This window comes from Nannobrachium achirus, assembly GCF_963921795.1.
Source record: "Nannobrachium achirus genome assembly, chromosome: 16".
Lineage (NCBI taxonomy): Eukaryota > Metazoa > Chordata > Actinopteri > Myctophiformes > Myctophidae > Nannobrachium > Nannobrachium achirus.
The window spans coordinates 56,219,066-56,238,552 of record NC_137823.1 but is presented as its reverse complement, the minus strand read 5'-3'; the positions used below and the strand labels follow the sequence as shown (position 1 = coordinate 56,238,552).

The 19,487-nt window shown below is 42.9% G+C and overlaps 1 protein-coding gene across 1 annotated transcript in view; it reads left to right on the top strand.

Moving 5' to 3' along the window:
- Positions 1-7,535: 7,535 nt before the first annotated feature.
- The window catches only part of ptprk (protein tyrosine phosphatase receptor type K), a 182,390-nt gene continuing 170,438 nt past the window's right edge, over positions 7,536-19,487 (top strand). Inside the window, exon 1 of the mRNA XM_080745394.1 lies at positions 7,536-7,807. Coding sequence (XP_080601520.1) covers positions 7,720-7,807 — 88 coding nt within the window. The 5' untranslated portion in view covers positions 7,536-7,719. The remainder of the gene's footprint in view (positions 7,808-19,487) is intronic.

Below are 19,487 nucleotides of genomic sequence, written 5' to 3'. Positions count from 1 at the left end.
GAGGCGTTGTGAGCTTGTAGATCGGCTATTTTCGGCAAAGAGGTTTGGTGTAGAAGGGGAAAATAGCAGACTAAGTACAGAGTGAAAGGTCAAGTTTATTAAATATTGACTGTTCAAGTGGTTAAATATCTGAAAACACAAATTGACATGAATCCAAAATACACTGATGATTGTGTCGTCAAACAATGAAACAATATAGAATCTATGAAAAGGTTGTGAGGGTCCCTGCTTCATCTCTCTCTCAACTAAGGGGTCCTTGGTCTGAAAATGTTGAAGACCCCTGCCTTAAACCCTGTATACTTCATTGACTGGGGTCCCACAGGCATGGCCCCCTGCTTTTTTCCCCCTCTACAACCAAATCCGTTGGCCAAAAGTAGCCGATCTACAAGCTCACAAGCACGCTGTGACACTTTGCAGTGAACTTATTAGATCAGCTATTTTCACTTCATTTGTGTGATTTTGCCAAAGGTTCACCCATAATGACATGCCCATAATAGGGATGCTGCCTGCCGTTCATGTAGCTGAATGAACACAAAACCTTGCAAAATAAAACATTGAAAACATTTTATTTTTCTACTTGCCTCTGAGAAACTGCACTCACATTGACTTTCTGGAGGCCGACATCGAACGGCAGCGCCAGTCTTTTTAAAACCTTTAGCCTTGAGATGTTTTAGTACATTCACTTTGCTCTCGCTCTGATCTCCTCCTTTCTTTGTATCTATACCCCACATAAACCCAACACTATCCTTTCTTTTTGCTCTCTTCCCACCCTCCTCTTTTATACTCCTTTGCCCTGATCCTTTGTTAGATATATTTTTTTATTTTCCCTTCCGTCTGAATGGTGACAGAATGGCATCCACTAATTTAACACCAGACATATCCATTTTAAGGAAGACTGAAAGGGAAATCAATGCTTTCGTTAGCCGCAATCCTCTGTCAGATTTGAACAAATGGCCTGTTGGTGGAGGGAAGCTGTTTTCTCGCTGTCTTCATTGCTCTGTTAATCCTGGTTTGCTACTTTGGCGTACAGCGGTGTCCCTCGCGGAAAATAGCTGAACTAGAAGCTCAGAATGCAACATGTTGTGAGCTTATAGTTGTAGGTTGGCTATTTTCGGCAAGCGACCTGCAGTCACGCGATGGAGTAGGAACTTAAGCATCATCTTCTTTAGGTGTTATTGTCAAGATTTATGCAGCGGAGTCTGAAAGGACCTTTCACAGGTTAAAGTAGCTGTAACTGTAAGTGATATTTATTGGTAAAAACCATAGACTGTAATGGAAGGTGGGAACCCATTGGTTTCTATGCTGTGAAAATTATTATTATTTCTTTGCCCTTGTATTGGTGTCGCCATCATTCTTTACTGGTACCCAATTGGAATGCTATTGGTTGCCAACAGTCACGTGCAACCGCAGGGATACTTGGAACATTGTCTTGAGCTTGCCGAAAATAAAGCACACGAAGAGGAATCGTCACAAGCCTATGATCACAAGCCCCTCCTACAGCATACCTGCTTTAACATCAATTATAACACAAATTTGACAATTTTTTCACAAAAGGCATATTGAAACGAGGCTTTAAACTAGCGACAGGAACCATAAAGTATTTATGACAATGTTTATTAAGGTAAGAAAATCAAAATGTAAAAGTTCGGACGAAATGAATGGAATCCTATGGGGAACATGTTGCTTCTGGTACCAGAACAGTGCTACTAGTTCCTTTTAGCTCCGTGTTTGCTTCCGGACAACTGGCCCCCTGGTAAAAATAAAACAATCTCTTGTTAAAAGATTAACACTCTATATTCTTAGAGTAATCATTGCTATAGAATAGAGTGTTTGTTCGATAATAACAGCTCAAATCAAAGCACCAGCTCTTTAGTAAAATACATTTTCAGCTGGGATCATCACAGGGATCATCCAATCAGGAGAGAGAACCCATTCATCAGATTCAATTATTCCAGTATTCCAGTTCCAATTTTATCTGCTCGTTTTTCTGTGTCATCACTTGCAATTTCACTTGGATATCAATGCCCTGCTTGATATTGGAATCAGCTAATCTGAACTCAGTATAACTGGCTGCCATTAGTCACTTATTTAAATACAGATTTACAGATTTATTACCGTATTTGAACAAACGTAATTAAAATGTATTTTCCTGTCAAATACTAGGAGCCAGCTAGGGGGCCTGGTACCTCCCTAGGTGAGGAGTGGGGGCTGGCGTGGAGGTCAGTATGGGTCAGTGCGGGAGTGTAGCATGGCTGGTGTGGTAGAGGGGGTTCATGTGAGTGGGTGTGTGGAGGTAATTAAGGTGATGGAAGTCTGAAGTCCCCCTCTACTCTCTATGGAGTTGAAAAGCTCCAGACTCTGGGACTGAGCTGGGCCATCAGGGGTGGGGAAGATGGGTTCCTCAGTAGGATACAGTGGAGAGACATGGCCCCTTATATGCCTGGAGAGGGTGTGGAGGTCACTGCACAGTTATCAGAACCTATCTAGTCTACTGGGTGTCTAGGGGACAGAGTTCACCTTCGCTTGTTGCAAATGTATTTTTTCTGGATCTTTTTAACAGCAAGTGCAGAAAGGTGAACACTAAACAGCCCATGATGCCCTGTGCTCCAGTCTTCCCACTATGATCCTACTGTAAGCAGGGGTGTCACAAGGGGTAGGAAAGTGGGACTGAGTTACTAGGGCCCAAGGTGGAGGGGCCCTTATAACTTTATCTATTGAAAAATAGCAGATATACAAGCTCACAGCGCGGCACCGAGTGCCGCGCTGCGAGCTTGTAGATCTGCTATTTTTTAAAAGTTGTGAAAATGTGTGAAAATCTTTGAATATATGTATTTTTTAAGCAAACATTTCTAACTCATATTTTGCTTCTGGGGGTCCCTGGAACTAAATATTTTGAGATCGGGGTCTGTGGCCAAATACATATCATCTTGGGGGTCCTTGACATAGGTTTCTTGCACACATTTTCACGATTTTTCAAAAATAGCAGATATACAAGCTCGCAGTGCGGCACTCGGTGCCGCGCTGTGAGCTTGTATATCTGCTATTTTTCAATAGTTAACATTCATGGGGGGCCCGCAGTGAATCCTTGTACTCAGGGCCCAGAATTTGGTGTGACGCCCATGACTGTAAGCCACCTCCTCCAGGCCCATAAGGGGCCCTGTCCCTGCTGCTATCTGACAGATGCTCAGACTCTGTGTTTTTTGAACTGGAGCTTTTTAACCATGGAGAGGAGGAACAGCCCATTATGGCTCACCCTGTGTGCACCATAATGATAAGTTACTAGGTGGGGACCCCTGGTTACAGGCCTGGAATTTCGTCATTTTAGGGGCACGGCCACTTGGCCTTTGGTGTTGTCCATTTTTTGAGGGCACAAAGGCCAAGTGCCAGGGCAGGAAGGCCATCAAATAAAACACGATTTTAGTCCATTGAAAGAATGTTGAATGTAAGGGTAGGGATGATGAAATGGATACATGATGGTATTTACAATCTGATCCATGCTCAGTCCTGACTCCTGCACCAATCAAAGTCACTGGATTGGTTTAAAGATGGGGACTCGGGGGAGTTAAGATTTCAGAATCTAAAAAAAAAAAAAAAAAACTCTGGTGTCTACATGTCAAGAAAGAGACACCGGTGTCTATTGTCTACATATTGACAAGAAAGAGAGGATGAAATGGTACAGTCAGATTGGGCATTAAGACCACTGTGGCCTCAGGTCATGCCATTGGTTTGAGGGGCACAAGGCCAAACTGAGGGGCAACGGCGGCCATGGCCTTCATGGCCTCCATGAAATTCCTGCCCTGCCTGGTTATAGGGAGGTTTTAGGGAAAAAAAAAAAAAAAAAACAGTCTGACCTATGTCAGACTGTGAGCCAGTCTGACATAGGGATATGTCTGTCTGCCTGACACACAGCCATGCACAACATGCTACTCCCCACTACTATACACTCACAAGTTTCCAACGTCCTGCATTGCGTAGAAGGTGTGCGGCAGTCCGGCATCGCAGCCGAGTGTGATCTACAAGCTCACAGCGGTTGCAACTGCGACGCGACGTGAACTTGTATGTCAGCTGTTCTCCCGCTGTGTCCCACACATAATGCTACAGTAAATTCTCGCGGAAACAGGTGGATACACAAGTGCCTATCTTGTAGCCTAGTAAACTGACTCCTCCTGCCTTCTGATTCGAATTCAAGGAGGAGAGTCTGGTTTATGAGGCTACCTATCTTGGTCATAGGAGCCCGCACGATCTGTCTGGAGGTCCACTAGGGACCAGCAGGACTATCCAGTGAGCCAGACTGCCATACGATAGACATGCACCACTTATGGAGGTCTTAGAACCTCCACGAAGACCGACTCGCCCCACTCTCTCTAACAGTCTTTGATCACTCTCCTCCTGGGCTCCCAAGGGCCCCACACTATCGCTATGATGGGAGAAATGGGATAGCCAGCTGTTGGAGGTTTTTCACTTTGGACATGGGACAAGGGAGAAGCCCTGGGCCTTTGTGGCCTCTATAACTTGTCACATCGAACAGCTTCATCGGGAATCGCTTGCTTTCATTTAGCTAAGGGTTATATATTGTTTTGTTTATATTAATTTATTTGTGAATACATTTTCTCCATTGACTTAAATGGGAAATTGAAAACATTCAACTTTTCACAAATATGAAGATAGATGTCTGAGGTCACATTTGATCTAAAACCAGAATATGCATTGGATTCCCCATTGTGAAAATATGCAATATATCAAAAAAGGTCCATTTTGAGGCATTAGAAGCTATTTGATTCAACACCCATTAATAGAAAACATGTCATAAATTAACAACACGATTTGCCTTCAGGATTTTGGGAAATCTAACCTATAGCTATTCAATGTTTTAGCATGTTACAAAATGTTACGAAATGAAACAACCCTGAACAGAAGACAAAAGCAATAAAACGAGTTATTTAGCACCCTGTGTTGCTATGCAGCGTTAACAGGTGGAGCCCATAGAGAACCAGGAGCCATGGCCCTTGACCCTGATGTCACATAGTCAGTCCCTCTGTGTCATTCGATGTCTTTGTTAGTTTATCTGTGTGTTGCATCCCATTGTCCGTCATCTTCAGTACAAATTATCTATCAAAAAAAAAAATCAGTATCCTACTTAAACAAGGATATTGTGTCCTTCCCCGAAATTAATTTTAGGCACACATGTGCCCCCAAACACCCTTGTGTTTCTCTTTTTTTTTTTTTTTTTTTTTTTGCTTGAGCCCCCATTACCTCTCAAATTTTCAGCAATATGGTCCAGCTCCCTTTGAGGGCAGACTAAAGCCGGCTGATTTATAATTCAGTGAATGACCGAGTCGTTCATCCAAAACGACGTGCTTTCAACTTTTTCTCAGTAGAAAGTACAGTGTTTTTCTTGGACAGCGACTGACATCACACGTTGGCCGCATGAAGTTCCGAGGCGAGTTCCACATTGGAGGATTTGGAGCCACTCTGTTCCCATGTGGAAACCTGACATCCAATTGATCCAAATGATGTTTCTCCAAAAATCCAACAGCAAAACCTTGATGTGAGAATGACAATACACCCTGCAAACTGTAATTAATAACTCAGAATGAACCAAAAAAATGTGTCAACATGTACTCCTTTCTTCGTGGCCAGAAAGTACAAAGAAAAGTTTGTTTGCCTTATCTGTGATGTAACGTCAACGTTAAGCTCCAGAGATAAACACAGACAGACGGTGTGCTGACAAGGCAAATATAGCTGGCAGGATGCACTCTTTTCCCCGCATGCAGATTTTCATCCAAACCACATATTTTTAGATCATCTGCTAAGCAAATCAAAGCACCTATTTGAAATGTTCCACGCGCCTGTCATGTTTGCTCGTCACTGCTGTGCTGTTAGCAAACAGAAGGATTTATTTTTGTATTTTTCATATAAAGAGATCACACAGACTAGTTGCTATGCTCGTTAGCTCTGTATATCCCACAAAAATACTCTGTAGCTACAGATAATGAACTGGAAACAGATTGCAAAAGTAATGGCCAGGAGTAATGGCCTAGAATGTAGAATCTAGCATCCTCTGTTCTGAGACTAATATCACAACTATAAATTGAAACTTGTTAAAAAGTTTGGCCATATTAGCTCACAGTGGAATTTATTGAGCAGGTCCAGATTAATAATTATGTTCTCTCGTTTAGGGTGTGGCCAGCTGCTGCATGACGCCTGGGGAACAGAATTAAGGTCCCATGTTTGATTCCTGGTACCGGCTACAGCAGGTCTTCAACGTTTTCAGGCCAAGGACCCCTTAGTTGAGAGAGAGATGAAGCAGGGACCCCAACAACCTTTTCATAGATTCCATATAGTTTCATTGTTTGTTTGACAGCACAATCATCAGTGTATTTTGGATTCATGTCAATCAGTGTTTTCAGATATTTATCCACTTGAACCGTCAATACTTAATAAACTTGACCTTTCACTCTGTACTAAGTCTGCTCTTTTTCCCCTCTACACCTATAGGTCTCCTCTCTCTTTTTTCACGATTAATCAAGTACATCATCTCCAATATAAAAAAATAAAAATAAAATAAAAATAGGCACCCTCCACTATTGTCCTGGCTGTCTCAACCATGTCTGTCTGTCTGTCTGTCTGTCTGTCTGTCTGTCTGTCTGTCTGTCTGTCTGTCTGTCTCCTAGTCTCTTTCTCAGCTCTCGCTCACTGCCTGTCTCACTCTCCTGTCTCACTCTCACCACTGTCTCACTCTCACCACTGTCTCACTCTGCCTGTCTCACTCTCACCACTGTCTCACTCTGCCTGTCTCACTCTCACCACTGTCTCACTCTGCCTGTCTCACTCTCACCACTGTCTCACTCTCACCACTGTCTCACTCTGCCTGTCTCACTCTCACCACTGTCTCACTCTCACCACTGTCTCACTCTGCCTGTCTCACTCTCACCACTGTCTCACTCTCCTGTCTCACTCTCACCACTGTCTCACTCTGCCTGTCTCACTCTCACCACTGTCTCACTCTGCCTGTCTCACTCTCACCACTGTCTCACTCTGACCACACGCACCCTGTCTCTCTGTGTGTGTCTCTCTCTCTCTCTCACACACACACACACACACACACACACACACACACACACACACACACACACACACACACACACACACACACACACACACACACACACACACCAAGTTGCCCTGGCCTGTCTTTCTCACTGACCCTCGATTCTTGCACTGCCTGTCTCTCTCACTCACTCTCTCTCTCTCTCTCTCTCTCTCTCTCTCTCTCTCTGTCTCACCCCCCGCCCCCCTCTCTCACACTTTTTTGAATCGGGTCCCTGCCACCATGTGACGTCACGGACTTTCACTCGCTCGCTGCGCTGCTCGGTGCTGCCTGCGCTGAGCTCCACTCTCGTCTGTGTGTGGTGTGAGTACTGAGTCCCCGTGGAACAAAGTGCCGTCCGCCCCACAGACAGACACAGACCTGCCGGAGCAGAGACACACAAACCAGCAGAGAAAGAATGGGGCTCCTCAACTCACCACCACAACAACCACAGGAATAAATCACTAGAACACAAGAAGAAAGGAGAGGGGGAAAAGAAAGAAAGAAAGAGAGAGAGGAGGTGGAGTGGAGCCCACAGGAGTGGGGGAGAAAAACACAACACAACTTTGTGGGGAAAACTATTGGGGTTTTTTAAAAGAACGCGGACGCCGACACGACTTCAAACAAACATGGATACGTTGTTACTGTTGTTTCTGGGACTGGCGGCGTTTGTTCTTTCGCCGAATGGAGGAAGAGTCGCCGGACAAATACCGACAGGTAAGAGACAAACTGTGTGTCTTCTTCCACACGGAGAGAATGGAGCGAAAGAATGGAGAAAATAGCGAAATTGATACTTTGTTACGCGAACGGTTGTAGCCTGTGTGTAAGGTTACACTGTGTCGACTGTCGAGCACAAAGTTGAAAGCGCTTTCACCGACACGGAGCTCAGGTGCGCTGGAGGAAAAGTTTAACCTTTTAAATAGTTTAAAAGGCGGAACGAATTTAAGTGTTTTCAAGGCTGTGTGGAAACATTCTGGTTTAGGCAGAGGTTTCTTTCTAGGTGTGTGTTTGTGAGAAGTGGACAGAAGTAGGCTACTTTAGGTTGGAATTCAAAGGTAGTAGCCTAGGAAGGCTATGTGGACTGGAGTGCTTAACTGTGAATCCAGTTTGCTCGCCTCAGGCTGTAGTGACTAAATATTTTACATTTGAATACTATAGTTACATACAAATAGTCTTAACCGGTGTCTTCGTGTAGGTGATTTATTACGAAGCCAATTTAAACGGTGAATAATATAGCCTGTCCGTGTTTAGTTTTTTTCCCCACACCTAACCGTGGCGTGTCGACATGGAAAACACTTATAAGCCTAATTTAAGCTCCGTACAGTTAGTTCGTAGTAGGCTATAATGCTACAACCTTGTCTGCGTGCACAAAACAACTGTATTTCTGTTAACTGTTACTTGAACCATACATTGCGTTTCGTTGCACTGTAGCCTAATAAAACCTTTACATGCAGCCACAGCAAAGAGTCCTGGCTGAGCTGAATGGAAACGGACCTCCGGCGCAGCTCCGCGGACTAAATTAAAGTTGTTTCATTTGCCGTTGGATCAACCAGCGCACCAACAACAAGGATCTTTACAGTCAGCTTTTCAGCATTTATAGAGCAAATGTTAAGCTGAAACTGGCTGTTTCGTGGGGAACTTCGCACAGCTGTAAACGCACTGTAGTCACCTGTAATCCCGAACCTTTTTAAAACGTAACTTTGTACCTACTGTAATTTGTCGTATTTTGCCAGAATGACGGGAGGTCAATAGCCTTCCCTTCCCTTCCCACCCCCAATATTGGATACTTTCTGGTCACTTTGTCTTTGATGTGGCATAGATAAGAGCGCTGCGTCTACTTGACTGTATAACGATTCACGAACCAATTGATTTGGACCAAAAAGAAACGCGATTCTTCCCCGTTTAACCTGGGCATGTATGCCAGTGGTTCCCAAACTTTTTAGCTCGAGACCCAAAACAGAGATTAGACTATAGTGAAAACAGCAGATCTACAAGCTCACTTTGAGCTTGTAGATCAGCTATTTTCACTACTTCTTAAAACCTGTGCAGTGGCGTCAGTTCAACAAAAGCTAAGGTATGGCAACAACATGACTGGTGTCTTGCACGCGCGCCATACCTTAACAACAGTCATGATGAATTTATTTTAAGAAGCACATTTCACTTTTTTCCCCCTGTAGCCAAGGTTTGGCAGCTGCCATACTTTGCCATACCCAATTGACGCATCTGCATCTGTGTTCTAATTTATAGAATTTCGTTGATTTTTAAATTCATGCAAAACATCACTGTTTGGTGTATTTTGCTACCTGTCTGGACTCTGTATGTCTGGTGATCAGTTTGAGTTCCGCATTCATTGAGTCGCTCTGCTCAGAACTCACTAAACTAACAATCTCAGTCAGAGAGAGAAAATAAGGCAAAAGAAAGGTGCAGAGACGGGAACAGGAGAAAGACCGGCGGACAGAGACAGTCTGAGATTGGGACTCTTGTCTTTCTTGACCTCAAAATCGCTGTAAAAACGCAACTAATGTGAGATTATGTGACTTTATGGACAACACACAGACAGTGGTTGTGCTCCTCCAGCCCGTGAAAACACAGTATTCTCCCCTCCTGTACGTGATGGGAATAAGAAAGGGGAAAAAAAGCTCCATTAGAAACGATGCCACACACTTTTGGTCCTGCCTGCGTTCATTGGCATAAAACTGTGGTGGTTTTAATGACTTGCAGTTTAATTACCCGGTCATTAATGACCAGTTTATTAGTGTTGAGTTTTATTAGCCTATATCCTTATACCCCTCCCCCGCCCTGCCCGCCCGCCGCCCCAGTTTGTCCATTTGGTCCTTCTCTGGGGAGTCGCCTATGCGTGGAATTCCTTTGAAACCCTCTCTGGGAGAATTTGAGAGGGTTGTTAATTTGCAAGTAAATACTGGGATGGTGTGTTTTAGTGCGGCGAGGCAGGTCATCATTAGCTGACAGGGAAGGGGGGAAAAATTGGCAGTGATTCAGAAAGTCCAATCATATAAACCCAGTGATGTGCTTAGATTAATTATAGGCCTAAACTGTTTATGAATAACAATTACTCGTTTTAGTTTGTTTTGCCATATGGGATCACAGTGTCTTTATATTAATTATATAGAATTAATGTGATATTATCTTTTTTAACTTCCTCTTTAGACTATGAATTAAATTATGATTTCTTCAAGTTTGAGGACAGGTAACCTATAGTAGGTCTACAAGGACAAATAGTGGAAGAGGCCTATACAGATATAACCGATTTGACATCCTCCTACCTACTTGTTCATCAGAGCCTAACCACATTAACCCTGGTGTTAATGTGGTATTTTGAGATTCTTCCCCAAAAAATAAAATAAAAAATAAATTAAATATACCAGATCTGCAAGCTCACATCTATATCTACATATCCAAAGTATAACATACATATAGGGCTTAAGAAGTTTATTAACCTGGCATAATCGATTATTGATAGGCCTACAAACGATATTCTAGTGGTGAGGAAAAAGCATCATTAAGCCATTGAGCATTGTTTGCCTGCATGGCTGTTTTGTGCAATTTAAACCACCATAGCAGAGGATGACGAACCCCAGTTACAAATCATTTCAAACCACACATCATATCATAGGAACACATTCATGCTGTTTGTCTTAATTTTGTCATTAACTGTCAATCTATTCCCCCATATCTGTTCCTCGCTCTCATCAAGTCAAAGTGTTATTTTCCCTCTTGTCTCTCTCTTGCAGCGCTTTGGCCCATAATCATTTATGTCAATGTAGTGTGTGTCTGTGTGTGTGTGTGTGTGTGTGTGTGTGTGTGTGTGTGTGTGTGTGTGTGTGTGTGTGTGTGTGTGTGTGTGTGTGTGCACGCGCACAAACACAGTTCATTTCCTCACTTTCTACATTTACAAAGTCAATAAGTGGGTTTATGTTAATTTGACTTCTTTTTTCATGTAAACCTCTCTCCTCTGTGATGATTGCGTATAGTGACACAGATTCTAGCCGTCTTTAATCTTAATGAAGTGAAATAATTGTCTTCCATTAGTGATCCGGAGGACGAATTAGAAGCCAGCCGCTGCAATAGAACATGACAACTCAGTTGGTGTAATTATAATTGTAAAGAAAAAAAAAAGAAAGTAGTATTTGAACATTAAAACTAAGTTGGTTTAATTAAAAATATTTCTTGGCTACATTAAATTAAATATCTTGTCATGTTGTTTTCGCTGATGAAAAGGGGTGGGCAGTGCTGGCTTGTGGATGATGTGCGCACATCTCCACCAACCAGGCCTATCACATCACAAGGGACCGAAACTGGCAGGCGGGAGGGAGAGTGTGCGTGTGCTTGTGTGTGTACTCAGGGGCGTCACAAGGGGGGAGAGCGGGACTGAGTTACTAGGGCCCAAGAAGGTGGAGGGGCCCTAATTATTTTATACTTTAGCTATTGAAAAATAGCAGATATACAAGCTCACAGCGCGGCACCGAGTGCCGTGCTCGGCGTGCTGCGAGCTTGTAGATCTGCTATTTTTGAAAAAACGTGAAAATGTGTGCAGATCTTTAAATATATGTATTTTGTACATTTATTGTAACTCAAATGTTGGTTCTGGGGGGGGGGGGGGGGGGGGGCTGGGACATTTTGAAATGGGGGGGTCCGTGGCCAAATACCTGTCATTTTGGGGGTCCTACAGATGAAAAGGTTTGAGCACCACTGACATAGAAACATAGGTTTTTCAAAAACTATTCAAAGACTTGCACACATTTTCACGATTTTTCAAAAATAGCAGATCTACAAGCTCGCGGCGCGGCACTCGGTGCAGCGCTGTGAGCTTGTATATCTGCTATTTTTTTTGTTAAAGCACAAAATAATGCCTAATAATGCGTTCCCAGTCTAAATGGGTTAAACCCCCTCCCGCTATGAAGAACATTCATGGGGGGCCCGCAGTGAATCCTTGTACCCAGGGCCCAGAATTTGGTGCGACACCCCTGTGTGTACTGCCTACTACATGCACACGCATTTGTGTCACTGCACGTGTCTTTTTCTTTGTGTGTGTGTGTGTGTGTGTGTGTGTGTGTGTGTGTGTGTGTGTGTGTTCTTCCCTCTATCTCAATCAATCCATTTGCTTGTTCATCTCTGCCCACAAATCTCTCTGATGCTTTTAAGTCTTTCATAAGTCCATTGACAGACGATCATGATTGTCTAAGGATTTGGTATCATTTACATTCCATCATCTTCATGTAAAATGTACCCCATTTGCTCAAAAAAGGTTCCAAATCTAAGGCAGTATCTTTTCTTCTCCAAGACACATTTTTTGGGTACTATCATCATCATCAGTGTAATTTTGAATCACTGAGGAATGGACATTAGTCGATATTTTATGTATTTTCTTTGAAGGGAAATTGTTTTTCTGCCATTTAGTCCTTTATTCAAATCAAAGGCTTGCTTTATACAGTATACCTGTTTTACACATATCAGTAAAAGGAAATATATTCCTTTGAAAGTCTCCATTTCTCAGCCCGGTGCCTTATTAGTGTGTGCATGCAGTCGTGTGTGTGTGTGTGTGTGTGTGTGTGTGTGTGTGTGTGTGTGTGTGTGTGTGTGTGTGTGTGTGTGTGTGTGTGTGTGTGTGTGTGTGTGTGTGTGTGTGTGTGTGTGTGTGTGTGTGTGTGTGTGTGTGTGTGTGTGTGTGTGTGTGTGTGTGTCTAATGTTATTAATCTGGGCGAGAGCATTCATCAGTTCATCCCTCATTAGACTGTGTATGTTTCCTTGTGTTTGAAATGTACCTTCTGTCCTCCAGCCCACTTATTTACCTCTTTTAGAGAGAGCGAGACATAGAGCGAACAAGAGAGAAACGGCGAGAGACATGAAAGAAACGGAACACGGTCTAAAAGCACTGCTAGCAGCCCCTAGAGGTTGTTCTGCTCTTTGCACACAACTAGACCAATGTGGTTTGAACTAAAAGCATGAAGCTTTAAAGTGAAATCTAATTAAATACTGAAAGAAAAAAGAAGGTACAAATTAAAACCTAGGTGTGGTGCTAGAGGATAAGCCACCATGGGGTCGTCACCAAAATCATTAGCCTTCATCCTACAATCTGACTATTGGATTATAAGAAAGATACTTGTGTGCAAAGTAACATAACATTTTGGCATGAGGATGGTGCTAGACAGTTAATGGAGTCACTCAAATGGTTAGGATTCATCCTCTGGGTAGCACGAGTAAGCTCAGCAAGTTTCATGTCAATCCACCCATTATTTTCAGATAATCTGGCCTAAAGGAGGCGCTAGAGGAAAGGCCGCGTGGTCACCAAAATCAGTCGGGTTCATCCTCTGGGGAGCATGCATGTCCTTTTTGCAATTTGAAAGGCAATGCAGCCAGTAGTTTTCCAGATATCCTGTTTGGTGAGAGTGTCAGACCAGCTGACATTGCCGTCCTTACTTGGCTTGAGTAAAAGCAACGCTAGAAAGAAATGGAGAAAGAGACATGTGACAAAGATCATGCTTTTCCATGCTTGTTTTGCATTTGAACAGCTGGCCTTGTGAGTATAGGACATGCACCTTAATTCACTGTTCTAGCAGGTCAACCTGCTGGACATTCCTCTGTTTTGGGTCATGCATGCTGTTGATAATGATGATGAAACAGGAATGGTGATGCAGAACACCAAAATCTAATGGAAGAGTAATCTTCCATTATAAATGAAGATGGAGCTGGATTATGTATGTACACATCGCTCCTCTGATAAGCATATTGGGCTATGTATGTATCATCTCGTCGCTGTCATGCCGAAAACTCATATCTCCAAATTTCGACTTTTTTTTTTCTCCATAAAATGAATGCCCTACTTCATCAGTAGAGTGCCACACAAAGGTATTGACCTACAAGCGAGTTTGTACTGTAGGACGGCTATTTTCACTATTTTTAAATGTTTTAAAAATATTAAATAACAAAAAAGGAACCATTTTGGACACACAAGGTTTCCACCCGACAGCAACTTGTCTGCTTCACAGCTGCTCTAACAAGACAACTTGAAACCTGCCACTTCTTTGTGCTCTAAAACACGGACACACACACACACACACACACACACACACACACACACACACACACACACACACACACACACACATGCGCTGGCCTCTAATGGCTGATTAAGTAATCAACGCTTCCAACTGATTAATTACATTACACAGACACAAACACATGCACATACACAGGCTCACACAGTCTTCTGTCATACGCAGAAACACACACAGCTGTGAGTAGCCTCAGTACCAGCTGTGTAATTCAAAGGGCAGTCACATTGAGGTGATAATGATATACTAATGGAGAAACTGGCTGTTGTGAGTGCATGTGAGAGAGAGAGAGAGAGATGATGTCTTTGCCATTTTACTGAGGCTCAAATATCACCACAATGAATAAACCTCGTTAGAGAAAGTATTCATTTTAAGGTAGGGGTTGTGGTTCAAAATGGCTGAGTGTAAAGGTTAAGGCTAGACACACAGCGATGAGGGTCTTGGGAAAAAATAGTAGGCGAAATTGTCCTCATAATTAATAGAGGGGGGTGTGTGTGTGTGTGTGTGTGTGTGTGTGTGTGTGTGTGTGTGTGTGTGTGTGTGTGTGTGTGTGTGTGTGTGTGTGTGTGTGTGTGTGTGTGTGTGTGTGTGTGTGTGTGTGTGTGTGTGTGTGTGTGTGTGTGTGTGTGTGTGTGTGTGTGTGTGTGTGTGTGCAGTGTGTGTGTGTGTGAGAGAGAGATCTAGTAATTTATGTCTCTGTGTGATTGAGCAAAATGTGGATGCTCTTTTAACTGATTTGTGAAACCTTTAGCTTGATTTTCTGGCATTTGTGCTTGTTTCGATTTGATGAGATTTGTAAATACATCCAGTGTAATATGTTGCAATATTTTGTCACATATTTCTGTTAAGGACAAAATTCACTTTCATAAAATTTCCCCCCAGTACAAATGATGAAACTGTGATTGGATTGTGGTTTTGATATTTTCATTGCAACAGCTCAGGGCAATCAAAATGGTTTAGCATATTTTCATCCACCTACCTGCTACAGCTAAGTTTGAGATATTTCTTGTTGTTGTAGAATGGAATGGCAGAAATGTGTCTGAAAAGACGTGTTGATCCACATGCTGTACAACAAACACAGCCATGAGTGTGCATAGTTGTGTTATTCATTGTGTGCTAGTATTTACAGTACTGTGTATGTGTGTGTGTATGTTAGGGCATTCACGAATAGTGATTTTTAGTATTCGAATTATTCGACCTCAAAGTATTCGAATATTCGACAGGACTGTCCAAACTGTCAAATATTAAGTAAGCAAGAGGCGAACATTGTGAAAATAGCCGATCTACATCTACATGTTGTGAGCATTTAGATCTGCTATTTTCACAGTACATATCTGTGGAACCGAGTCACATTAAATGTAATACCTACAATTCCAAGTGCTTGTCGGGGTGGGGGTCCCCTGTTCAAATATGTTTATTTTGGGGATCACGGCCTAAAAAAGTTTGAGAACCCCTGGTATAGAGCATGAACAAATTCATCGACCAGGGGCATTTATAACTCATTCTTATGACTTCCTATCTCGCCAAGCTTTATAAACTATATATTTTTTAAAGAAAAAACAATAAAAAAAAAGAAATAAGCGAATATTCGACTTCGGTGAACAACGTCGAATAGTGACTTTGGTGAATGCCCTACTGCGCGTATGAGTGTGTGTCTGTCTGTGTATGCTATCCAATCTAATGCTGTGTTGTTATTCTCTGTTGCTTCTATTGGACCCAGCTCACATGGGACGCTCTGAGAAGGGTGAGTTGTGATTGGCCAGCCAAGAGCTGAGCATTAGCATATATCATCATCGTCATCATCACCAGCGTCATAACGATCATCACTGTTCCGAAGCCTTCCCCTTATTTGTGTTTGTGTTTTTCGCCTAACAAGTTAATTTGTAACCCTCCATCCCTCCTTCATTCACTCCCATGCTTTCGTAGCGATTTCATCAAGCGTCCACTTGCGTAGTGATCTCCAAGCCATCAGGCCATAACACAGTAATGATGGTGATTTTAACACTGTAAATCAGGGGTCTTCAACAGGGGGTCCGGGGCCCCTAGGCCTAGGGGGTCCTCCAAATCATAGAAACCCTTTTCTCCTTTTTTATATTAATTAACCACTTGAACCCTAGCGTCCTTATTCTGAGAACCTTAGCCAAAAATAGCAGATCTACAAGCTCACAACGCCTCACGCTGCGAGGCGTTGTGAGCTTGTAGATCGGCTGTTTTTGGCAAAGAGGTTTGGTGTAGAGGGGAAAAAGAGCAGACTAAGTACATAGTGAAAGATGAACTTTATTGATAATTGACAGTTCAAGTAGTTGAATATCTGAAAACACAAATTGACATGAATCCAAAATATACTGATGCTGTCAAACAATGAAACTATATGGAATCTATGAAAAGGTTGTGGGGGTCCCTGTTTCATCTCTCTCTCAACTAAGGGGTCCATGGCCTGAAAACGTTGAAGACCCCTGTTGTAGATGTTAGAGCAGAACCATGTCATAAAACTATAGAGGTTTTTTTTTAATGCCATGAAACTCTTTGTTGCGGTAAAGCCTACTGTTTGATGTAAAGGAGTCTTGTTGTTGCTTCTTTGAACTTTCTTGGGGCATCTATAATTACATGGTGCTTTAGGGAACCATTGGCTCAGCATTGAATTAGTTGACAGACACTCTCCAGGGCTATTTTGTTGTTTTCTGTCAGACATTCGTCTCCGTGCATGTCTCCATCTGCCCGGGTCCGTCTCCTTGCCTGTACTGGGACAACTGTCTGGAAGACAGTTTGAAGTCTACAGGTGTTGTTTGTTCAGTTGAGCCATGGGTCTTTATTAAAAGAACTCTGTAACTTTGTTCATTCCAACAAACTGTTTGTGTTTGAGATAGTCTCTTCTCTTCTCTTCTCTTCTCTTCTCTTCTCTTCTCTTCTCTTCTCTTCTCTTCTCTTCTCTTGTGAGAACAGTGAGGTATTGCAGAAAACCAAACTCTTTTAACACATTCGTCCCCTCCTCCTAATAGCCCCGGCACACTGGACGGGAGGGCGGGCTGTACGTGCAACGTAATAAAAACGATAATGTTTTTCACAGGACAATAGCGCTACTGACCAGCGAATGAATCATTTGAACGGATCATTGCCGTGAACGCGAACAAAATGAGTCGTTCACTGAGAACGGTTTTGCCCACCACTAGTCATCGATGACTGACGTCTCAGGCTGAGATCCACATTGGCCATGCCATTCCAATGTGTGGATCCCGAGATCCATACGATTAGGTTTTCTTTTCTACTAAAGCGACGAAGGGACTTTCCTTTTTTCCCCCACTTTTGATTATGATGAAGCTACTACCTAACTGGAATATATTGTGTTACGCCATAGTATTAGTAAGCACTGGGCGACAAACTGATCTACAGCTTTTGCTAGAGCTATAACGATAGAGTTACGTACTTGTTTGTTGAAACGGAGAGATACATTGTCTAGAAAATGGTCACTGTGCCTTTTTACTTGAGGTAGGGGATTTTCCCTGCATATTGAATAGGTTTGACAGCCTGGCTGTGTGTGTGTGTGTTGGGGGGAGGCTAGGTAGTATATGAGGCTAGAGTCTAAGCTTTCAGGTAGACTAGGCATGTTAACATAGCCAAAAGGCATCTGTGCGCGCGCCCGTGTGTGTAGGGCTATTTGGACTGCAGCTGAAGTGATTTCCATTAGTCCAGTTAAGAAGACATCTGTCATGAAACGCACACACACACACGCACACACCCATTGGCAATGAATCTGTACTGGATTAACTCTCCATTTCAGATCTCTATTTGTTAGTGTCATATTAAAGCCCCACAGGGCCACAGTCCCACTTGTGTACCAACGAGACCTGATACCACAAAAACAAGGATGGGATTTCTTTTCTAGAGCTTATTCCCATTTGTTGCGGATTGAGGATTTTTCTAAAGATTAATCTTTTGGCTTTTTTGTTGTTTATCGATTGAGATAGACAGTAGGCTGACCGGAAATGGGGGAGAGAGATGGGGACTCGAACCCGCGACACGCTATATCAGCCAGGCTACACTGCGCAAGCGGCCCAGGCCTGAGGATTCTTTCTATGCAGATAATTTTCCCTTTTACACATTTTCATTTTGTAGAGGAAGGGTTGTAAAATAACTAAGAATTTCAGAGACGTGGTTGTCGTTCCTCCCCTTTTTAAGCTGATTTCAGTTGCAGAGGAAAAGAGCAAGCTTTCTAGATAAACACCCTGTGTGCGTGCGCGCGTGTGCGCACAGCCGCACACATGCACATCAGGGTTTAGAGACAGATGACCAGTAGTCCATTAAGATTATCATCTCATTCCCCACCATACATCTTTGCTGACGATACAGACAGATAGATGAATGTGTCTTATCTGTGTGAACAGAGAATTAATCTCGTCAGAGATATTCTCCGGCTATTTTTTCCCACCCTCTAAGTGATGTTACACAAGGTGTTATCTGTCTGTTCGAAGGCCTGTCTGTCTTTCTTCTCATCTATGGCAGATGAATGTGGACAGGCGGCAAGGCTGCCACCACACCCACACAAGTACCTACACAGTACACACCCCTGATAGGACCACACAATGGAAACCATAGGACCACAATGGAACTGGAAAGCTTGGAAACAGGTCCCCAGGACCCTTTTGTCTTATCCCTTTAGCCCAAGTGTTTCTGTACTTCCGTGCTGTTTACACCTTTGACTAATAAAGACTTATTAGTCAAAGGTGTAAACGGCACAGATTGATTGAATACTTTAAGTCAGGGGTCTTCAACGTTTTCAGGCCAAGGACGCCTTAGCAGAGAGAGAGAGAGATGAAGCAGGGACCCCCTCTACATATTGTATAAATGTGTGATGGAGATTCTCATCGATTTCATAGATGGATTCATTGACTTGTTTGACACTTAACCACTTATAATCATAAATTGTCGATACTTAGTAAACTTGACCTTTCACTCTGTACTTGGTCTGCTCTTTTTTACCTATACACCAAACCTATTTGCCAAAAATAGCTGATCTACAAGCTCTCAACGCCTTGCAGCGCGAGGCGTTGAGAGCTCGTCCGGGACCCCCTAGGAGTCCCGGACCCCCTGTTGAAGACCCCTGCTTTAAGTATTCAATACTGAATACTTTAAGTATTCAATCAAGCAATGAACAGTGTGTCTCCACATCTAAATATTCAAGTTAAATCCTACATTATGTGCTTAACATATTCGCCTCGAGACTGCTGTACAATTAAGCACTACTATGAATATTTAATGTTAGAATGATGGCCTAGCCCTAACGGTTAACGTGCATAATACCATATTATAAAGGCTCTAATGCAGC